Source organism: Xyrauchen texanus, chromosome 40, assembly GCF_025860055.1.
Source record: "Xyrauchen texanus isolate HMW12.3.18 chromosome 40, RBS_HiC_50CHRs, whole genome shotgun sequence".
In the NCBI taxonomy this organism is placed as follows: domain Eukaryota; kingdom Metazoa; phylum Chordata; class Actinopteri; order Cypriniformes; family Catostomidae; genus Xyrauchen; species Xyrauchen texanus.
Genome location: NC_068315.1, coordinates 9,237,849 through 9,261,071, shown reverse-complemented (window position 1 = coordinate 9,261,071; position 23,223 = coordinate 9,237,849). Strand labels below are relative to the sequence as shown.

The 23,223-nt window shown below is 38.4% G+C and overlaps 1 protein-coding gene across 2 annotated transcripts; it reads right to left on the bottom strand.

The window, feature by feature from the left end:
- Nucleotides 1-312: 312 nt before the first annotated feature.
- LOC127633869 (CDP-diacylglycerol--glycerol-3-phosphate 3-phosphatidyltransferase, mitochondrial-like) lies at nucleotides 313-22,009 on the bottom strand. 2 transcript variants are annotated; one of them, XM_052113242.1, is made up of 11 exons: nucleotides 21,890-22,009; nucleotides 18,554-18,755; nucleotides 17,966-18,043; nucleotides 16,868-16,964; nucleotides 15,536-15,725; nucleotides 15,055-15,233; nucleotides 10,308-10,723; nucleotides 9,689-9,764; nucleotides 7,369-7,517; nucleotides 6,454-6,618; nucleotides 313-1,554 (listed from the first exon to the last, which is right to left on the bottom strand). In XM_052113242.1, exons 1-10 carry the CDS (start codon nucleotides 22,003-22,005, stop codon nucleotides 6,499-6,501), a joined length of 1,623 nt encoding a protein of 540 aa, XP_051969202.1. In that variant the 5' UTR covers nucleotides 22,006-22,009; the 3' UTR covers nucleotides 313-1,554; nucleotides 6,454-6,498. The 2 variants fall into 2 exon arrangements, with proteins under 2 accessions (XP_051969202.1, XP_051969204.1); XM_052113244.1 differs by having other exon boundaries at nucleotides 21,825-21,945.
- Nucleotides 22,010-23,223: the final 1,214 nt, after the last annotated feature.

Here is a 23,223-nt window from a genome sequence, read left to right as displayed (position 1 = left end):
GGTTTATATTTTCAATTGATCTCAATACTCTTTTTTTTCTTTCATTAAGGTCACCGATTGTTTTTTTTTTTTGGATGAACCTAAACAAATGCGTTTGCACATTGTCACCAAAATCAAAACATTCTCAGGAAGAAAAAAAAAGCACTGTCACTTTTTTTACAAAACCAAGTTTGACATTGATGTTGAAATAATGCTGCCTGTTCACTTTAAAGGGGAAAGTAATACAAAGTCAGGAAGTTGCTACAAATGAATACAAGAGTGCTCTTTTTTCATTCCAGGCATGTTAAGATTTTTCCAAACATTTCCAAGAAATATTAAAGCCTGGTCAGTATTTGAAGCTGTCCCCTAAATCTCTTTTGTAGTAATAATGAAATCCATATGCTTATTTCTAATACCATGTGTAACCAATCCACCAGGGGATGCAAGAGTTACAAATGTATAAAGAAGGGAGTGTTTCAGGAAGTCTGCATGATGCTCTGCATTTCAGACAGTGGATGTTTAGGAAACAAAAAGAGAATTATAATCTAATCTGGGAAAATACTGATGTTTTAATTAAGGCTGAGGTAAATAAATGGTTGGTGAAATGTATGACTAAAACTGTATAACTTTAAATACCCCTGAGATCAACGTTCTTACCTGTAATATGAACATGAGATGTAGTAAAGATTAAAACAAGATTACAATAGACAGTAGACCCATCTTTGATTAACACAAACGAAAACGAGGCTGTGAGGAATCGATTTAAAGTGAAAATTCTCTCATCAATTACTCAACCTCATGCTGTCCCAGATGCGTATGACTTTCTTTCATCTGCTGAACTCAAATGAAGATTTTTAGGGGAATTTCTCACCTGTTTTGGTCAATACAATGCAAGTGAATGGGTTTTGAATTTTGAAATCAGCATTTATTTTGTCAACAATGTTCTCGGAAAGATATTTTTTCAAGGTTTTGCCCATGGAATGATTCAAAAACACTGTAACATACAGCCCCCTGAAGAGACTACGTCTATCCCTCGCAGCCTCATTGTCATTCTCATCAAAAGTCAAAGATGCCTTTGCTGTGAATAAGGTCTATGGATAGAAATTGGAAATGAAAAAGGTTGAACAGAGTCGGAATTCTACAACAATGTCAAAAAAATACAAATATTTACAGCAGATGTATAACATAATATAAAATAAGCAAATGCATTATAATCACTCCAAGATGCACTGCACTTTTTTTTATCTGTCATATTGCTTGCAAATAAATATCAATCAAATGAATCGTTTACACTGCAGTCTTTCATGTGTGATATTGGTTGTACATGCTTTTTCTCCTTGTAACAATGAGCAGAGGTTGTTAGAAGCTGAATGTGTGATATTGAGCAACACCACAGAGCACAATGAGAGGTCTCCAACATTGTTATCCCCGGAACTCACTGGGACATCCAGTGGGGGGTTATCAGTCATACAGGGATCAAAGCCATCTGCGTAGAGCACCGAGGAACCACAAATATTTACGAATGCCCCATGTTCAAAGCACATGTGTAGGCCCACCTTCATCTGGGTGTTCAACCTGAAAACCAAAGAGAAACCAGATAAAAGTATGCCAGCTTCAGTCTATTCCAGACAATAAAAAAGTGTATATTATGTGTAAATATGAAATATTCTAGATATACTTTGATTTATTTAATCTAGAATTTAGTCTGATTTTAGTCTAATCCTGCCACTTAGTAATAATTATAAACATGGAACAAATGTGATTGAGAAAGTCACCAACAACTTCCTGGCCCAATTCAAATGAGCCCACCCCCAATTTCTGACATTCTGGTCTGGATTTTCTGTCCATTAATATGGCTCTGGTCCCTCCTTTAATTTAAATCTATGGGATTTTTAGCCCGTTTTATTGTCCACCAGTGAAAATCTGATTCCTTTGAAAAGTAAATGCACACCCCCTCCTAAATAAGGGAGGGTTTTAAAAAACCCTTACCAAAGTATGAGCAATAGTAACAGTGATGCTTGTAACAGAAGAAAATTATTCATTGATTTACAGTGTACTGTACTTAAATAATCACAAGGGGGCAGAGTCAGCACAGCTGTAGGCAAGAGAGGCAAGTAAGATGATCTTCAATTTAATTTCTCCTGCCTACAGTTATTAGTTATATAGTTACATAAGTTTCTATTATTATACACCGATCAGCCACAAAATTAAAACCACCTGCCAAATATTGTGTTGGTCCCCCTCGTGCCGCCAAAACAGCGCCAACCCGTATCTCAGAATAGCATTATGAGATGATATTCTTCTTGCCACAATTGTAAAGAGTGATTATCTGAGTTACTGTAGACTTTGTCAGTTTGAACCAGTCAGGCCATTCTCTGTTGACCTCTCTCATCAACAAGGCATTTCCATCCACATAACTGGAGAACCAGCAGTTACAGAAATCCTCAATCCAGCCGATCTGGCACCAACAATCATCCATGCGATTATCTAATCAGCCAATCGTGTGGCAGAAGTGCAGTGCATAAATCATGCAGATATGGGTCAGGAGCTTCAGTTAATGTTCACATCAACCATCAGAATGGGGACATTTTTTGATTTCAGTGATGAACATGGCATGATTGTTGGTGACAGATGGGCTGATTTGAGTTTTTCTGTAACTGCTGATCTCCTGGGATTTTCACAAACAACAGTCTCTAGAATTAACTCAGAATGATGCAAATAACAAAAACATCCAGGGAGCAGCAGTTATGTGGACAGAAATGCCTTGATAAGAGAAGTCAACAGAGAATGGCCAGACTGGTTTGAACTGACAAGGTCTACAGTAACTCAGTTAAACACTCTGTACAATTGTGGTGAAAAGAATATCATCACGGTTATAATGTTGTGGCGGAAGGATGGACAATTACTGTGCAAAAGTCTTAGGCATATAAGATGTTTCACAAAAGCATTTGTCTTAAGATGGTTATTTATATCTTCAGCTTTAGTGTGTCAATATGAAATATAAATGTTAGTCTCCCAAACATTACTTTTGCAAATAGAAAAGATTAGAATAGAAGAACGGAGCTCTGCAACAGATGTCATGGCCCCCACAAAGCCCCCCACTGAACATCGTGTCAGTCTGAGATTACATAAAGAGACCGAAGCAATTGAGACACCCTAAATAGATAGAAGAACTGTGATGAATTCTCCAAGAAGCTTAGAACATCCTATCTGCCAACCAAGAAAAACTGTGTCCAGGTGTACCTAGGATAATTGGTGCTGTTTTAAAGGCAAATGTGGCCACACTGAATATTGATTTATCTTTTTATGTTTACTGGACCTTGTATGACAACTTATGTCATTATTTTTGAAGACATCCTCACTATGCAACATTTTTCACAAGTGCCTAAAACTTTTGTATAGTACTGGATATATCTATGTGTGTGTGTGTGTGTATACAGGTGAAACTCGAAAAATTAGAATATCGTGCAAAAGTTAATTAACTTCAGTAATTCAACTTAAAATATGAAACTAGTATATTATATAGACTCATTACAAGCAAAGTAAGATATTTCAAGCCTTTATTTGATATAATTTTGATGATTATGGCTTACAGCTTATGAAAACCCCAAATTCAGAATCTCAGAAAATTAGAATATTGTGAAAAGGTTCAGTATTGTAGGCTCAAAGTGTCACACTCTAATCAGCTAAACACCTGCAAAGGGTTCCTGAGCCTTTAAATGGTCTCTCAGTCTGGTTCAGTTGAATTCACAATCATGGGGAAGACTGCTGACCTGACAGTTGTGCAGAAAACCATCATTGACACCCTCTACAAGGAGGGAAAGCCTCAAAAGGTAATTGCAAAAGAAGTTGGATGTTCTCAAAGTGCTGTATCAAAGCACATTAATAGAAAGTTAAGTGGAAGGGAAAAGTGTGGAAGAAAAAGGTGCACAAGCAGCAGGGATGACCGTAGCCTGGAGAGGATTGTCAGGAAAAGGCCATTCAAATGTGTGGGGAGCTTCGCAAGGAGTGGACTGAGGCTGGAGTTACTGCATCAAGAGCCACCACACACAGACGGGTCCTGGACATGGGCTTCAAATGTCAAACGTCTTACCTGGGCTAAAGAAAAAAAGAACTGGTCTGTTGCTCAGTGGTCCAAAGTCCTCTTTTCTGATGAGAGCAAATTTTGCATCTCATTTGGAAACCAAGGTCCCAGAGTCTGGAGGAAGAATGGAGAGGCACACAATCCAAGATGCTTGAAGTCCAGTGTGAAGTTTCCACAGTCTGTGTTGGTTTGGGGAGCCATGTCATCGGCTGGTGTTGGTCCACTGTGCTTTATTAAGTCCAGAGTCAACGCAGCCGTCTACCGGACATTTTAGAGCACTTCATGCTTCCTTCAGCAGACAAGCTTTATGGAGATGCTGACTTCATTTTCCAGCAGGACTTGGCTCATGCCCACACTGCCAAAGTACCAAAACCTGGTTCAATGACCATGGTATTACTGTGCTTGATTGGCCAGCAAACTCGCCTGACCTGAACCCCATAGAGAATCTATGGGGCATTGCCAAGAGAAAGATGAGAGACATGAGACCAAACAATGCAGAAGAGCTGAAGGCCGCTATTGAAGCATCTTGGTCTTCCATAATACCTCAGCAGTGCCACAGGCTGATAGCATCCATGCCACGCCGCATTGAGGCAGTAATTAATGCAAAAGGGGCCCAAACCAAGTACTGAGTACATATGCATGATTATACTTTTCAGAGGGCCGACATTTCTGTATTTAAAATCCTTTTATTTTATTGATTTCATGTAATATTCTAATTTTCTGAGATTCTGAATTTAGGGGTTTCATAAGCTGTAAGCCATAATCATCAAAATTATATCAAATAAAGGCTTGAAATATCTTACTCTGCTTGTAATGAGTCTATATAATATATTAGTTTCACCTTTTAAGTTGAATTACTAAAATTAATGAACTTTTGCACGATATTCTAATTTTTCGAGTTTCACCTGTATATATATATATATATATATATATATATATATATATATTCTGAAAAAGTTGGGAACTTGGGACAGTATGAAAAATTCTAATAAAAACACTTTTTTTAATTCTATTAATCTTATGTTATATTGAAAGCTCTACAACAACATATTATAATGATGACATACCATGTGAATTTAATGTTTTTTTGTTTTTATTATACACTCATTTTAAATCAGATGATTGCAAGACCTTTCAGAAAAGGTTGTGACAGTGTTTACCACCATTTCATCACCATTTCTTTTATTAACACTTAAGCATTAGTGGACTGAAGACATAACTTTAAGTTTAGCAAGAATGATTTTACCCCTTTCATCCATCATGCCGGTCTTCAGCTGTGCAATTGTACGGGGCCTTCATTGCCGTATAGTATGCATCACAATGTGCAAAACATTCTAAATTGGAGACAGGTCAGGACAGCATGCTGCCAATCTGCACCCGCCCTTGTAATCCAGCCAGTATGTGGCCAAAGAAGGCAATAAGGTTTTTATTAGCATTTTCCATACAGTCCCAACTTTTTTGGAATTGGGGTTATTTAGTGCATATATGTACAGACCTTGAATATACATTTATATAACCTTAAAAAACTGTACAAGTGTACCTTGGAGATGTGGTGCTGTTTTAAATATATAAGGTGGTCACACCAAATATTTATTTAGTTTCTTATACTGTTGGTATGAAGTGCACTGCTAAATAAATTATTCATGGCATTATTTTTAAAACATCAAGATTTTCTGACTGCCTAAAACCTTTGCACACAGACAGATTTTTTTTTTCTACAAATTTAAGATCATCTGAAAATATTGGTGGTCTTTAGTTTAAATACTCTTAATACTCTTTAAATACAAATGTGAAACCGGGCATTTAGCAAGTGAGAATCAAATTCTGTTACCAATCAGGGGAAGACGCGAAATCGTATGGCATGCAGATAAACAGCAATAACAGACATCAGATATCAGCTATGTAGGGCTCAGCGAGGTCACTGTCAGTGCAGCTGAAGTCTGCTGAGCAGCCTATGCCTGACAGTAGTGGAAGATGGAATGGACAGATTCATGCTGTGGTCTGGCCATGCTAACTCTACACTGGCTTGTGTGATGGGGATTTGGGTCGAAGGAACCACTGGAGTGACAATGTGAATTCTTAAGAACCCACTGTCTGGCAGGCTGGGGTTTTGAATAACCATCTTCGGGGAAAGTCTGAGTTTACTGAGTGCAAGTGAGCCAAGTCATTCATTTGGAAATGGAATAAAACGCTGAATGCTGTTTTTTATATGCTTATGGCTACTACCTTGAGAGACTTTCATGCAAAAACCTCATTTATGCTTCTGCATATTGAAGCGAACACAATACCACCAACACATTACTCTTGTCTGAAATTAGACATATTATATTTCACCATAATGTGCCTGGTCTTCTATAGCATTTTATAGAAGAGGCATTTCAGCAACCAACCTTTCATGGATTGTGAGAGATCTGTCAACCCTGGCCTGCTGTTTTTCAGAAGAAGTTCTTGATGAGTGGTGTTATCAGTTTAACCCATAATTTTACATAGTGGTCAGGCTGATTAAATGTTGAACCCAATACTTCTGTAGAGCCCTGATACAACATCTCCTGCTCCTGGAGAGGACAGAAAATAAGGTTTTGTGTGTTCAGAAGTTTCAGAACTGAGACCAGCTTGTTTAAATATTTAAATCACATGATGTACAGATGTTATGTCATTGCGATTAGCTCTGTTTGTAAAGATTAATATGGCGCTGATATTAACTGATCTTTCACCACCTGATAAGTGAAAATTACAGGAATCTCACTTCAGGAACAATTAAAGCTTATGACACTGCTAATTAGTCTAGCTTTATTGTAGCCTATATAAGACATTCCCAGAATCACCATGAAAGATAAATGGCTTCGTCGTATCCTTTATGTGTAATTCAGTTTGGGGTATGAAAGATAATCTGACTCCATTAGTCTTTGGTAAGAGAAAGGGTGTGGTCTTATTTAATAGCACATTATTACATGGAATATTTGATTCTGATTGGCCACTCACAGAATATACAATATTTTTGTATAACGACTGCAAAATGTGATCAATGTCATACATAGCTATGCTAGCTCCATGTCTCTCGTATCACTACACGTTCTCTCTCCCTCACATAAAATAATTTCAGCTCAACCAATATTTTCAAAATAAATATTTGTCAAGTAGCATAGTATACATTTAACTAGTCATTATTACCCCCTTCAGGCTTAATTATTTAGTGATAATGACCGACTGACTATACATTATCCCTTCCGTATTTAAAACAGAAATTAGCAAATTATTCCAATATCATCATATGGCACCCATTGAGACCATAGAGGGAATCTAACCTGTTGCAATAGGTTCTGGAGTTCCTCATTCTCTGTTATTATGGCAATCTGAGCCTCCAGATCTCTGTGCACAGAGCGATACCCAAAATTTGGAGAGCCAACAAGCGTGAGGCAGGGGCGATCTCTTCTTCCCACATAGTACCACAATCCTGTGAAGAGTGAAAATTTGACCTGAAATTAATCAGGTATGAAATGATGAGCCCAGGTGCAAAGCAAATACTTCATAATTACTAGAAAACGGTCTGCCCTTACACTAAATACCACTCTATAAGGAAAAACAATTAGCAAGTCTATAGGGAATACCATTTAATGAAAAGACTTTGTGACTTACTGCCACATCCTGTGATGTTTGGTTCTTTTCAAAATGAAAAGGCACCAGCATTGTCAGCGTCATCAAATTGCTATACGTAATCCAATTTAGCCATTTCAGTGTCCGTGACAGTCACATGAGCTCAAAAAGGTGTAGTGTCTGAACAGCCCTTAGAGGAAACACCCATAACATGACATTTTCTAACCACTTAAGACATTCATAGTTCGCCAAAACCGTAAAATTAAAACAATAAAAATAACGGGAGAGCCTTTCGTGAATCACAGCCATGCCTATATAAAACAACAGCAGTCTTGCTTGTGTGATATTGCTTAATAATTAAATTTTAGTCAGTTACCTACAACCAAACTAGGCAGCAGGAATTGCTTGCCACTTCAAACAAGTGACAACAATAAACACCTTGGCCTGAGGTAACATTCTTCCTGCTGGAAGTTGAACATCAGGTAACACAACTGCCGGGAATCCTTGAAAAATATATTCCTTAGGACTTCCTTATACACACAGAGCCAGCATCAATTAACCCTCTTATGTGGCTACATATGCCTTTAAGCTTATTAACACAAAATTCAATTTCAAACCATTACAAGCAAGCATGTCATCAACCAGGGGAGCTGTAAAATCTCCCTTCTACTTGGTCAAGTTGTCCATAACAAAGTCCAGCTTATTGTTTTTGTTGAGGTGCACAGGCCTCAGTAGGGCGAAGGCCAGCGTCAGAACGGCAGCTAATGGTCAATGATTCTTTTTCTAGCTCAACTGTGGGGACCTCTGCACCTGGTCTTTTCCCACTTCTACTTCACTGTTTACAAGAAATGATGGCATGACAAGGCTTTATCTAATAAGCTGGACTTCTCAATGAGAGCATGAAATTGAATTCCACTAACTGACTAACCCAGGTTTTCTTGTTTTATCTCTGGGCCATCACTATTCTATTCTGTCCTTCCAGGAAGGTTTTTTTGTAAAAGTGTATGAGACCACCGGTTAATTAAGCAATAATCCATGAGAGGTTGTGTGGCAAGATTGGTTAAAATTCCCTTAATTAATGATGCCTTCAAAGGGCACTTTGAAGGAGAACAATCATGAAAGCCATGCTGTAAAGTTGTTCCAAACAGAATTTCCAATAAACAAATGATCTGAAAAGTCAGTTCCAAATGAACATTATTTTTAAGCCCCACACTTATTAGCCTATAAAAAGCTCTCTGAATGGATGGCAAAGTTTTTGAAGGAATAGGGTATAGGGAAGATTACTTCTGAATGGAACACACCCTATATTTTGGGCTTAACTCACAGACTAGGGTGGTGTATTGCATATATAAAAAGCCTGCAACAGCACTATGATAAAAGACACCATTGTTCAAACAATGGCTCCATTTTTATTATTGTTAATTATTGGAACAAACAATACTTGGGCCAAGTACAGCAGTTCATTATTCTGTACTGTAGACAGTTTGCAGTCACCAAGCAAGACATTAATATAGTATCTACTTCACATGAGTATGTTTACAGTAATTGAACAACATCTTCAAATGCAGCTCATTAGGATAAATACAAACAAACAAATAAAAATTACAAATCGATGAATGCATATTTAATCAAACAGAAAAAGTTTCCAGTTACAGAAACCGGCAGCAGGTTGAGAAATAACACAGATGTGATGGAGTTACTTTTGGCTCTGTGGTGCATTTGATTGGTCTTAAATAACATACTGAAACAGTAAAGCTGAAATAGCTCAACATTCAACAACAGCCAAAAAAACGTGGCCAAAGTGTACCTCTGGTTTACAGAGAAAACATCACATGTGTCTGGCAGCCTCTGTATCCTGAAGCAGTCCAGGAAGAACTCAGAGGCTATTCAATCAGATAGAAGGTGCTGGGAAACCTGCTCTGTCCATTACATTGCAAGTTTCCTGTTACACCCAAGGTTTGGGGAATTGAGAACTTGCTACTTCACTGCTAAAAACACAAAAACAAAAAAGTGCATAAGATAAACACCTACCTTTAGCATGGAAGGTCCAATCAGGACGGTGGTATTCATGCAAGTGGACACGACTCTGCCGACCCAGTTGGCACACCTGAAATGGACAGGCTGTGGTGCATTTTACTTTTAAACCAACAATACAGTACGCAGAAGTGAGAGCAGAATGATTAAACTAATAGTTTACATATAAATAAGAATTCTGTCTTCTTTTACTCACCCTCATGACTTTCTTCTGTGGAACACAAAAGGACAAATTTTGGTCTTTTCCTCACAGAAACATATCAAATGGCTTCAGAAGACTTGGAATATAGTGCAAGAGTTATATGTACCACTCTCATGGTGTTTTTGCTAAATTTCAGAGGCTTTTGAATCCCCACTCAATGTAACTGCATGGAAAAGAGCAACTTCGAAATTGCTAATTTTGTGTTCCGTGAAAGAATGCATGTCATACGGGTTTGGAACAATAAAATGGTGAGTAAATAATAAAAAAAATATTTTGGGCGAACCATTCCTTTAAAGAAATCAATACTAGGAAAAACAATAAACGTTTCAACATACAATATATTAGCAGAAGAAGCACTGATTTGTCTTTGCTGACCCACCATTACAATGTGCTATACTGTAAAGACGTGCACACCTGGTTGTAGAACTGGCGGGCAAGATGAACGTAGGCCTCAGGGATGGCTCCTGCTACTCCTTTGGCCCCAAAAAACCCATTAACCTCTGGTGAGGCCATGAGAATACGGTAGTCTGCTGCAGCACCCAGCACCAGCTGCATGTAGGTGTGTGTTAAGTTGAAGTAACCAGATGTCAGGTAGACAGTTGAGTCTCCACCTGCCTCTGTCAGTAGTCGCTTTGTTACTTGCTCATCCAAAGAAATGCCCAGGGGCTTCATTTGCACAAGAGGAAAGATCCAAGTGTCATTTGGCACCATACCATCGGAGTCTAGGACCTCCGAGCATTCTGCTTCTAGCATGCTCTGCCGGACATGTGCAGTGTTCACCACGTCCATGATCCGTCTCTGTGCTGATGCTGAGAAATCTGCTCTATTACCTGTTTGACCACAAGACCATTTGAGAACACTTAACTCTGTGGAACAGTTACAAATACTGGATACATTTAGGCTCTGTTCCAAAACCTAGTGAACTGGCTTTTAGGCCTATAAGCAGCATTTTAAGGTATCATAGGCTCGTTCCCAATGCAAAAACAGTACCAAAAGGTACAAGACATCTTTTTTGGTTGGCTGACCAAATACAATATTGCATGAAACAAATGCAAGACACAGCATATTGAATAGAACAAAAAGTTTTTTTTTACGTTTTAGTTCTTTTCAACTTGACACGGCATCTGAAAAAACAGCGAGATGCACCACAACAGACAAAGACATCCATCTATAGCAGAACAACACATTTGGTGTGAATGGTCCCTCAGGCAGCATAGAAAATATTCATCCAAGATATTGGACAAAACTAAAGAACTTATGTTTAGTATAAATATACTTATTTTCACAATATTGAAAAATGAATAGTTCAATCCAGTAAAATAAGGACTATTTAACCAAAACCTACGAGCTTCGCATGAGGAGTGCTTTTTATATTACACACAAGTTGTTGCCTGTGTAGAGCTTTCCAAATTATGAGGTTCTATGTCAGTTAGGATGTGGTTTTAAAAAGCAGTTGTCAATGTAGAAAGCAAGGTAGCGCTCTTAGGTTTTGGAATGGAACATGTTCATCAAAAGTCAGAATCTATCGTAGCAAAGATTCTAATTGATTCTGAGAATCTGCTCTCAACAGGGCGTACCACAATCACACTTATTTGAACAAGTATGTACAACACCACCAGCACGAAATGACACGTAATCCATTCCTCTCCAATCCAATCCATTCTATCAGGTATTTGATCATACAAGATCCTGCAAATGCATGATCAAAACCTCAGAGACACGGGTCAATAACTGCTGACTGTCTGGAAAGGCGCTCTGTCAAACCCTGGCGCCTCTGCTATACATAATGTGCCACGGTGAGTCATAGCAAGAGAGATAATCTGTAAATAATGAATTAGCTTCAGGGGAAAACGCTGCATGTTGGTGATGTATGGCACAAACCTGCTGTTTTATGGTCTCTTTGCTTATTTGGTTAACAGTGAGAATGTGCACAAATGGAGAGGAAGAGGCTGCTCTGAATATTCTGTTTTTCAAAAGTAGGGAACATCAAAAGTAAAAGCCTCCAAAAATATGTGTGGCCAACGGACAGCAAACAAGTTTGAAGAGGGATACAGGGGCTTTCCCCACGGACACAGAGCAAGCCAGCCCAAGCTCTAGGCCTCAGTGGTTCAAACACATCCAGTTAACAGGCCGTGGAGTTCAGAAGCTCTTACCGACAGAATGTGGCATCCAATTACTTGAGATACAGATGCAAGATTGTACTGCTGACTTAGCGAAGGAGCTCCTGAATTGACCGGGACTCCAGTATTTCTTACTGGAAAATACTATGCTTTTGCCCTGTCTCCACACATCTCTTTGCAGGCAATTCATTAAGGATTACACCGACTAGTCGATTAGTTCTCGACTCTGGGACTGTGTCAACCAGCTGTAGATCACATGACTTGAATTGAGTCATGCTTGTTCTGTACAGTAAATGGTGACATCAGGAGGAAAATTTCTCTCTCCACAAACTGTGTATCATTACTTTTGTAGTATAATAACTAGGACTGTTGAATTAATGCATCAATTTAGTGTGATTACAAATTAATGCATTAAAATGTATGCAATTAATCATGCCCCCTGACCCGTACGTACATTGTGTTACTACGTGTTTTTCTATTTTTGGAGCCGTTCAAGCTTGAAGTTTATGTATCATTTACTGTAATTAGGTGTTTTAAAAGGCACATGGGGCAGTCAACATGCCTCAAACAAACTAAACAAACAGAAAAAGAGCCAGGATGACACAAAGCACAACAGAATGCAAGGATCTCGAGATGCGATTTTTGTAGTGTCAACTAATTTAAACTTAACACAGCATCCTAAAAATGTGCCATTTACAATGCTGAAAAGCAGTCAGCGTCCGTCTGACGCACACTTTATGTACATAGACCAAAAATATAATTATAAATAGCGCAGATGGGTGGCGGCATTGAAGATGTCATATAAACCGCTTGGCAGGTTGGCCGTGTATGGTAAGAAATGCGATTTTTTTTTAAATAAAAACGCAAACGCTTTTGGCCAGGCTAGCGTTTGAAGTGTTTGTCAAAACGGAAGTATACCTTAGGCTTAAGGCCACTTTTTGTATTGCCTAATCAATACTTTACTTGCCAGTAATGGAAAATATATCTGAACTAAATAAATTAGATTTATAATTATGTATTATTTATATTAAATTATCTTTATTCAGGGGCCTTTCTCAGCAAATATTAACATGTGATTAATTGCAATAAATTCTATAAAACATTTAATTGATTCGCAGCCCTGATAATAATCTGTCAAATATATTTGAAATTATCCAAAAGTGAAAATAAAGTGAACCTACAGGATTTTGCATTCACAAAGCATGTTATGTGCAAACTGTGTTGCAGATGTTAAAGTATTCACATACAAGCCCAAATTCTTGCAATCTGCTCCGAAGCTAATCCAGTGTCACCCACAGGCTGGCAGAAACAATAAGTGGAAAAAGGCTATTTTTGCAACATTTATGACAATGCAAGTTGCATGAATCTTGCAATGGACATATGCACAACTTCATTTCTCACCTGCATCACCTCAGCTGCACGAACCCTTCTCTCCACTCAGATTCTCTGGTAGCACAGCACTGGACTTGCCATAAACAGCAAAGACCACTGATGCTTCACGTCATATGTTAACTCGTTAATATAAGGTACACATTGACCCACCAATCAATATAAATGAGTAGTTTTGCAAGCTCCAATTCATTCAAGTGCACAGAGAAATATCACCCTGACTCAAGTGCATGTGCTTTTTAGTCTTGGATTTTTTTCCCACACTGATATTTTCCTCTTTTTACTGTCATAGTTAACTATTCTTGTTTTTGGCTATCAGTCCATCATTTCCCGTTGACCTCATTGTCTTGACAGACTATAGCAAGGTCCAAATAGCTCCTTCCCGAACCTATCATCCTCCCACATCTCTCCTTTCCTCCCTCCCAGCACAGATCATTTACCACCAGCAAGGTGACATCATTGCACTATTTCTGGGATCTGTGAAAAACTGTGGGCCCGCTCCACCACAATTATGTCATCGAACAGCATGGTGGCGCTTCTGTTATGGATATGGACTCGGGCTGAATGAGCATAATCACTCATTCACTCTGGGAACAACTGGAACGAAAGATACACCAATCAATCCTGAAGCTAGGCATCACAAGAGCACCATGACCTGGAGCTCACAAAGACTTTGATGTTCCTGTTATTCAACATGTAACCACAATGCCAGTATTAAAAGGAAATGAGTGTTGGACTTACCAACATAATTTCTGATTCATTTAGAGTAAAACGGGGGGAAACCACAAGTGACATTCTCTCTAAAAAAAACAAACAAACAAACAAAAAACCTATTTTCAGTAATACTTTGATAGTAAAGCTATCATCAACCAAAAAAGCTGAGGAAGTTGCCGCTCACGTGCATTTTGATAGACTTACTTTATCCAAATAATGACACTCTTAATACCTAAAGGACATATCCCTTTTCAAAACTCATAGGAAAATGAACTTTATCATTCTGCAACATTCAAGAGTCAGAGGGACAGAATGTCTGCTTCAGAGGAAGATAGGAGCACTCACAAGAAGAAAACCATGAATTTGCTTTTAAGTTTTGTGAGGTTAGTGAATTACATCTATTTCAACGAGGTGTCCATATATTTCACGTCATATGAGTTTTATGTAGACATTTTAAAGTATACAAGACCTTAAACCTCATGAGTTGTGGTGCGTCTGTTGTGGTGCTCTGATATGCAGGATGGTTTAAATGAGACGTTGTAGTATGTTGGTCACGTATCAGCAAAACGAATTGTGATTTGGCCATTTACAGGCTTCTTCGCATGCAAGCAGGCAATTCTCAATCCTCACAGCTTGAGAAACTAATTGACCAAACAGAAAAATGTATTGGCCAATGCTGATCATTTACAAATTTGGAATATCGGATGATTTTTTTGGTCACCCACTTGCCTTGTGGCTGTATTTTTGAAACATTAACTTTTACAGATTGGTCGCAATCACTTCCACTGTAAGTGCCTCACTGGGACGCAGATCTTGTAGTTATTAACATTATGCCATAAATGCTGATGGTTGAACTTAACTTGGATTGAACTCTGAATTTTCCTTTAAGAAATTAGCTTCTATTTTTCCAAAGGTTCCTCATATTTTAAGCCACTTGCCTTTGTAGGGATGCACCATCCCCTCCATCATATGCACACTGTTGTCAGAGTGGAGCTGCAATGACACATCACCCACGGCTCCCACCAGTTCGGCAAAAAAATCAGCAACCTCCCGGCAGTCCTCCAGAAGTACATAACGATCCTGACGATTGGTGAAATAGGAGTCGCTCAGATTTGCCCTGTAAGAGATGGTATCACACGCAGAGTAAATCAACAGATATTCCCTCCTCTAATGAGTGAAAGCTGTTTGCATAGGTTCCACAAAGTCTATAAACAAGCCATGAAATGTAAAATCAACACTATGATGTGCTTGTGGGAATATTTGTACAGATAACTGTCAGAAGTGAAACATGTTTGCTGATACTTAAAAATACGCTCGATGTAAATACCAAAATTTTTGTCAACAAACCCTAACGTAATCATGCGTCATGTGTAAATACAGTTCCTGCATACATGGCATGTAAATAAAATGCATACTCACCCACTTATGATTAGACTGTCGTCAAAAAGGTACACCTTGATGTGCTGTACACCTATGGTTTCGTTGAAGCGTTCAGGCACCAGAAGGCGCAACAGGCCGCGCAGGTCTGGCGTGTGGTACAGGGAAACTCTCATCTGCTCTGGGAAACGCTGGAGCAGTGGCAATAACATTGTACGTGAATTGTGCTTGCCTGCATATTCAAAAATAACAACAGTTAGGGAAACAAAGCAAAGGAACTGTACATGCAATAAAGCTACAGTACCACTAATAAAAGAAATACACTAAAGGGATGTTCACACTGATGGCAACTAAACTGCTGAAGGTCGCCAAGTCTCTGTTACTGGTAGGCATTTCTACTTTACTGTTGTATCCAACAGTATCAGGTGTCGTTGTGTCATGTCGCTGCTCATTTTCATTAAGTTGAGCTCTGCTCAGCTTCGCTCTTATTGCCAGAAATGACCAACTCTAAATGAAAATGAATGACTTCAGGTTACTTTGTCAATCCAAATCGCTGTCAGTATGAATGGGCCATTATAAATTGAAACACTAGAAGATCAGAAGCAAGTAGGAACTCAACCACTCAAATCAAGGAAGTCTATGATGTGATAAGATGCCTCAGACACCATGAACCATTCATTCTGAATTCATCATTGGATGAATTCTAAAGCACAACTGTAATCTTGGTGGTCAATGTAATGACTAACAATTAATGTTAAGTAGTTTTCAAGGAAAAAAAAGAAACAGGGAGGAGGTCTGAACACTACCCTACAATTATCAAAACTGGAAATCCTCCAAAATGACACCCATGCTCTTCACAAATGATACCACAAAAGACATGTTTTAAGCACGTTAGTCACTCATCAGAGAGTAAAGCAAAGACAAGCAGGGGATTTCCTGTAGGCATTATTTCCTTTTGATAGTTTCACTGGAAAGTGATCAAAAAGTTCAAGCTATGTCTTTACATTATTATTATGCACATTAACTTTTCAAAACACATAGAATTTTTGTTCAAGTGGAAGTAAAAAAAACACAGTGAGAGATGGGGAATGTGTGTAGATGAGTGAGAAAATAGAAGTGTGTGAATGACACTGTGACCCTGTTTAAATCTGTCTTGGCTGATCCAATCACAAGTGGTCTCATTTTCTCATCATGACAGTTTAATGTGTCCATTACAAAGGCAATGTGGTCACATGCCTTTTGACCACTTCCGAATGTGGCTTGAGTGATCCGAACACAATATCATCGGATCACCCAAGATGGACCTTTATATCAGGTGTAAAAGAGTACCTGTGAGACTGAGAGAGAGAGAGAGAGAGAGAGAGAGAGACAGACCTCTTGAACCTCTGGTATAATCCATCAGAAAAGACACTTTGAGATCAGGTGCATCATCTTCCTGTGAGCGCTCCAAGGCCACTTCCATGCAATCAACCTTTAAAAGAAATGAGCTGGTCATTGAAAGAGACTTCTACATTTTATAACTGAGGTTAGACTATCAGCTGTAGCCCGATACAGTAGGTATTGGTTCTAAATAGTAGTTCTAATATAAATTCAAAGCAATGCCATTAATAAGCCAACCCACAGCAAAGTTTAATTGCAAATCAATGGGGTCAAACACCCCCATGCTCCAAAAAAGAAATTATGGATTATATTTATGCTGCCTTTATGTCCTTTTTAGAGCTTGCATTTGACTCCATTGACTTGCATTGTATGGATTTATTCACATATCATCATCAAAATATTTTTGTTTGCGTTCTAAGGATTAAAGAAAGTTATACAAGTTTGAGAAGACATTAAGGGTGAGTAAATGATGAGAGAATTTTCTTTTTTAGTGAACTATTACTTTAAACGGATGCAGGATTCTGCAGGATTTTTCTATCCTTCTACTTGTTCAGACCTTAATGGGGAACATTATGGCTTGTCCAGCTGGTTTTGCATGTTGACGTGAACAAGAAAATGTCAACAAACATTACATCAAGATGGCAGTTAAAAAAATATTGTAATTACATTTTGCAAGCTAGATTTTTACATTTTCTGGAAAATTTGAAATTCTGGTAGCTTAGAAAAGTAATACCACATCTCTCCTCCACAAGCATACTTGGGGTTAGGAGTTTGTTTAAATCCCTAACTCAAAGTATGATCAATATTAATAGTGATGCTCACCTCAAAAAACATCAATAAAATCAGGATCAATCATAAATCTTTCTTATGGTCATTGTGTGAAAACCTTCTTTACCTTTCAGGAGTTAAAACAGATCAGTTTAGAAATGCTCAACCTCCAATCAGAAATAACCAGAGCAGCTTCCTCCTTATGTACTGTAAAACTGTTACACTCAGATATAGCAGTCACTTGCACCAGCAAAAAAGAAGCTTTTTTTTCCTTCTTAGACATTGTTTTAGTGATCAGTAAACATGTACAAACAGGCTACATACAAGATCTTGCTCTAGAGGTCCTGTGCCAAGGTACAGCGATGCCATCACCACACGGCTTTTGGCCGTCTTGATTCGAGCCTAGGCAAAAAATGGCAATGAAGTGAAAAAAAGATATTGCTTTAAAGATATAATGTCTATTTAGAATATATTATTGTGAAAAAAGCAAACTGATAAAGTAGAGACAATTAAAACAAGTCTATACATTGACACTAGACTTTCTTCTAAAATGGTTTGTTCTTTCAAGACCTTAAGATCTTACATAGAAGTAGGTGATAGATAAAAGTAAATCATTTGATATATGTCAACCATAATTCCAAACACACACAAACGTGAGTGTGTGTGTGTGTGTGATATATATATATATATATATATATATATATATATATATATATATATATATATATATATATATATATATATTATTAAATTTTTCACAACCACACAGGCATATTTATAGTGTCCTTTGAAGGTGCAATTACTTGACTTCACCCAGTATATATAGCTTGCAATTACTTGACTTCACCCAGTATTTATGGCTTACAAAAAGTGTAATTACTTAATCCCAAACTAAGATTAACACACACATACCTTCATAGTCTGATAAAACTCATCAGGTGAGTTAAGGATGTGGATGCGGCCCCCCGGGACCCTGAAAGCGGGTACATAATCAGCCATCCAGTGGAACCTAGAGTGGAGGCCCTCAGCTCCAGTAAAGCCTGGAGGCCTGGAGGAGGCCAGGGGTGCTGGGTCAGCCTCTGCCAGGAGAGGGGCCAAGAGCAGCACAGCAGACCTACAGGATGACAGGAAGTAAAAGAGAGAAGTAATTGAGGGACGGACGGACAATTCCCTTTACTCCATTTCCAAGAATGCGACTGGGGTTACTGTTAACATTGCAAAATCTGGTGGCTGAACAACGGTTTGCATTTACTGTTGGCCTCATACAACAACACACTAATTTTAAACTCTGTGTTCTCCCATTTACTTTATCTTTTTTTCCTTTTCCACATCAGATTTTGTAGGAGTTTTCAACACTACATAAGCTGACACAGTTAAGGCCAAAAAGGGAACTGACAGATATGACTGAGCAATACAAACCACATTTAAAAAATAAAGTTAAAACTAGAATATGACAGTGGTGTGGGTAGTTGCCAAGGTGTTGCAGTTGCTAAGTTGTTCTGATCGGTTTTAAGCACATTACTGCAGTTGCTTGTGTTTTTCTGGGTAGTTGCTTACTGCCGCAGTTCACAAGATCCATTATATTCTGGTCTGTGTGCAAGCCTAGGGTCTCTCCTTAAAGGAATCTAAATTCTCTCATCATTTACTCACCCTCATGCCATCCCAGTTGTGTATGACTTTCTTTCTTCTGCAGAATACAAACAAAGATTTTTAAAAGAATATCTCAGCTCTATGGATCCATACAATGCAAGCGAATGGTGACCAAAATTTGAAAATCCAGAAAGCACATAAAGGCACATTGCAGTCTCTAGGCACAATCATGAGTTCAAGCTCGATTTCACTTCCTAGTGCTTGACGCATCCGCAGAGCGCTAGATGGCACTAGGAAGAGTAATCAAGCTTGAAACCATGATCGCCAAGGAAATATCTGATATCAAGATATATAGTGAAGAAGTTACATTTTGGCCTGTTCTCACACAAAACCAATTGGATTGCTTCAGAAGGCATGGATTTAACCACTAGAGTCATATGTATTACTATTATGCTGTGTAACGCAGTTAAATGGAAAGGAGGAGGCGAGAACCGGCTTTACAACATAAATAATATTTTAATGATCAACTTAAACAAAAGACAAACACACACACACACACACACACACACACACACACACACACACACGGACATGTCCGTAAACGATCTCTCTCTCCCGCACCATCCTCTGCAGTCGTCCTTTATCCCTCTCGGAGGCTTAATTAGCCGGATAAGGGACCGGGTGTGTATGATCACGACCCGGCCCCACCCTCCACCCTGCCACATGCTGCCTTTATGTGCTTTTTGATCTTAAACGTCTGGGTCACCATTCACTTGCAATGAATGGACCTACAGTGCTGAGATATTCTAGAAATATTTCTTTGTGTTCTGCATAAGTAAAAAAAAGTCATACACATCTGGAATGGCATAAGTGAGAGTATGATGAGATTTATTTATTTTTTTGAAGAATTTTCATTTTTGCATGAACTATACCTTTAAAGTATATCCCTGTGCAAACTGTGCTGGGTCACTCCTTAAATTAAATGTGAAATTCTATTATATTTTTCACCATTTTTATTGTCCACCAAATAAAACTAACACCAATCACTTAGACACGTAATAACACGCCTTTTTATCAACAATGCTACACAATTTGAGGTATCATTAATGTCCGTAGAACAAATAATGCAGGACAAGGTTTAATACTTAGGGCTCTGGACAAAACGCTGCATATGAGCAACAGCCATACTGACTGCAAATAATAGTATTTAACCAAATGAATGCAAAAATAATTTAAAACTACTCGGCCGCAGTCTTGACTAAGACCCCAAACATGGCCCTAAACAGTTTACAAAGTCCTACTCCATAGGCAACAGTATTCTGAAGACACAAAGGCAGTAATATGGACTGTATGACACAGTATGCACTCTAAAACCATGCAACCCCTCACTCAGATCTACTGCCAAACACCAAGGTCACAGTGAGTTCTCCACAACACAGACAGTGTTTTTCTTCACTGAATCCAGAGTCTCACCACACATTACAGTAGATCTCACATTACTCATGAGAAAGCACAAAGAAAAGAGGCGCCTCTAAGAGCATCATGACCCTATGCAGTCTGAAAGTAGTGTACAATTAAATGAAGGGAAATGGTAGGTGAACCACTGATTAAGATCTACACGTTAACTGCATCTCTCACACATACAAAAACAAGGCCTACCAAATCTGCCACAACAAGTGGGCTTGGCGCAAAAAAACAATACAAATACAATTTACAAAATAAATACATAAGAAAAGCCCTTAAAGCATTGCATAAGCAGCCTGGAAGGGGATTTGACTGAAGTCACCTTCTCAGGAGACTACTCATTGTCCTCTGAATGGGGTGATCTGAATGGCTGCATTGTAAACCAGTGCTTTTAGGTTTTCTTGAATGAACCACTTTCATTGCAGTGCAATCTGATAATAGTACTCTAGCCAGCTTTAGCCTGTTAGATGTGAAAAGTACAATGTCTGGATGTCTCTGATCGGTGTCTTCCTGATAAACCGATCAGCTTTACTTGGGCTACATACTTACATTAGATGCTGTTTATGTCCTGGTTCATGTGCTCTTGATATCGATGTAATAAAACATTTAAAGACGCATGGCTAACTGAACAAATGTCCATATACACATCTGGTTACATTTCGAATAAGCATGAACTGGGTGTGTAACTGCTTGGTCAGACATGCCTGAACAGATAACATCAAAATGCAAGTACTGAGAGACCATATCTGATCATTCCTCTAGTCTCAGTTTATTTAGTTGCTGTAACCTTCATCACCCTACCCGATTGGTAGTATGACAGATGACAGCTCAATAGGACAGACAGAAGATATGGTGGTGCATACTGGAAGTACTCCAGTGAACGTAAACTGAGGTACATTTTACATTTACATTTATTCATTTGGCAGACGCTTTTATCCAAAGCGACTTACAAAAGAGGAAGAACATCAGCGAATCATCTTAGGGAGACAGAGGTAAAACCACGATCATCTCAGTTTGTCTCACGTTTACAGCACATAATTGCAATTTGGTTTGTAAATCTACACAAGAATGCAAGATCTCTTCCTTTCACAACCACAAGCTAACGTTAGCCAAACACGCATGACTTCACCTTAGCTAGATTTTGATCAACTGTGTCTATGTGATGACACTGTGAAAAGCATCGCCATCACTAACCCTCTTCTCCGATCATTTGTCCTGAATAATCTGTCTGAAATCCTCGTGAAAACCCTGGAGAGCGCTGGAGTATAAACGGAGAACGCCAGTCTTTTCCATATCATTGGCGCCGCCATGTTTTCACAGGAATTTGAACACTGAAACTTTATCTAAACTCGGACCCATTTACACTGCACAGCACGAGACGCGACAAGTAGAACGCAAGAGCGCTTGATGAGAGTTTCCTACAAAAATGAAAATTCTTTCATCATTTACTCACCATGTTGCCATCGTAGAGGTGTATAACTTTCTTCTGCTGAACACAAACTAAGATTTATAGATGAATATTTCAGAGTTGTAGTTCTTCACAATGCAAGTTATCAGGTACCAACATTTTGAAGCACCAAAAAGCACATAAAGGTAGCATAAAAGTGATCCATTAGACTCCAGTGTTAAATTCTATTTTTTCAGAAGCGTTGTGATAGGTTTGGGTGAGAAACAGGTCCATCTGTAATCCATTTTTTAAAATGTTACCTCCCTGCCCAGTAGGTGGCGATATGTACGAAGAAGTGATATGATAACAGATCAATATTTAAGTCCTTTTGTTTTTTTCTATTATTCTCACCTTTCACGTTCACATTTTTCATCTTTTGTTTTTGGCGATTCACATTCTTCATGTATGTCGTCATCTAAATCAAATCAAATCACTTTATTGTCACACGACCATATACACAAGTGCAACAGTATAGGTGAAAGTCTTGTGTGCAGTTCCGAGCAACATAGCAGTCATGGCAGTGATGAGACGTATACCAATTACAATAAACAACATATTTACACAGCACAATTTACATATCAAATGTACACATAATTACACAACACATTAATAATATACAATGTACAGTAAATCTACTGGGCAGGAAGGAGAATGTTTAGTAATAAAGGACGTATTATTGATCAGTTTCTCATCCACACCTATCATATCACTTCAGAAGGTATGAATTTAACCACTGGAGTCATATGGATTACTTTTATGCTGCCTTTATGCGTGCGCTTTTGGATCATCAAAATGTTGGTACCCATTCACTTGCATTGTGAAGACCTACAGAGCTGAAACATTCTTTTAAAAATCTTCATTTGTGTTCAGTAGCAGGAAGAAAGTCACACATCTGGGATGGCATAAGGGTGAGTGTAGGTTTGTTTTTGGTCGAACTATCCCTTTAACTGCACAAATATCCCTAATTATGTGATTTGGAGAGTAGGGTGGGCTACTGCTGTCATCCTATAGATGGCGTATGGAACATTTCCAGCGAGCATGGGCTATGTACTCTATGTCTATAATAGAGTGTTCCTTATCT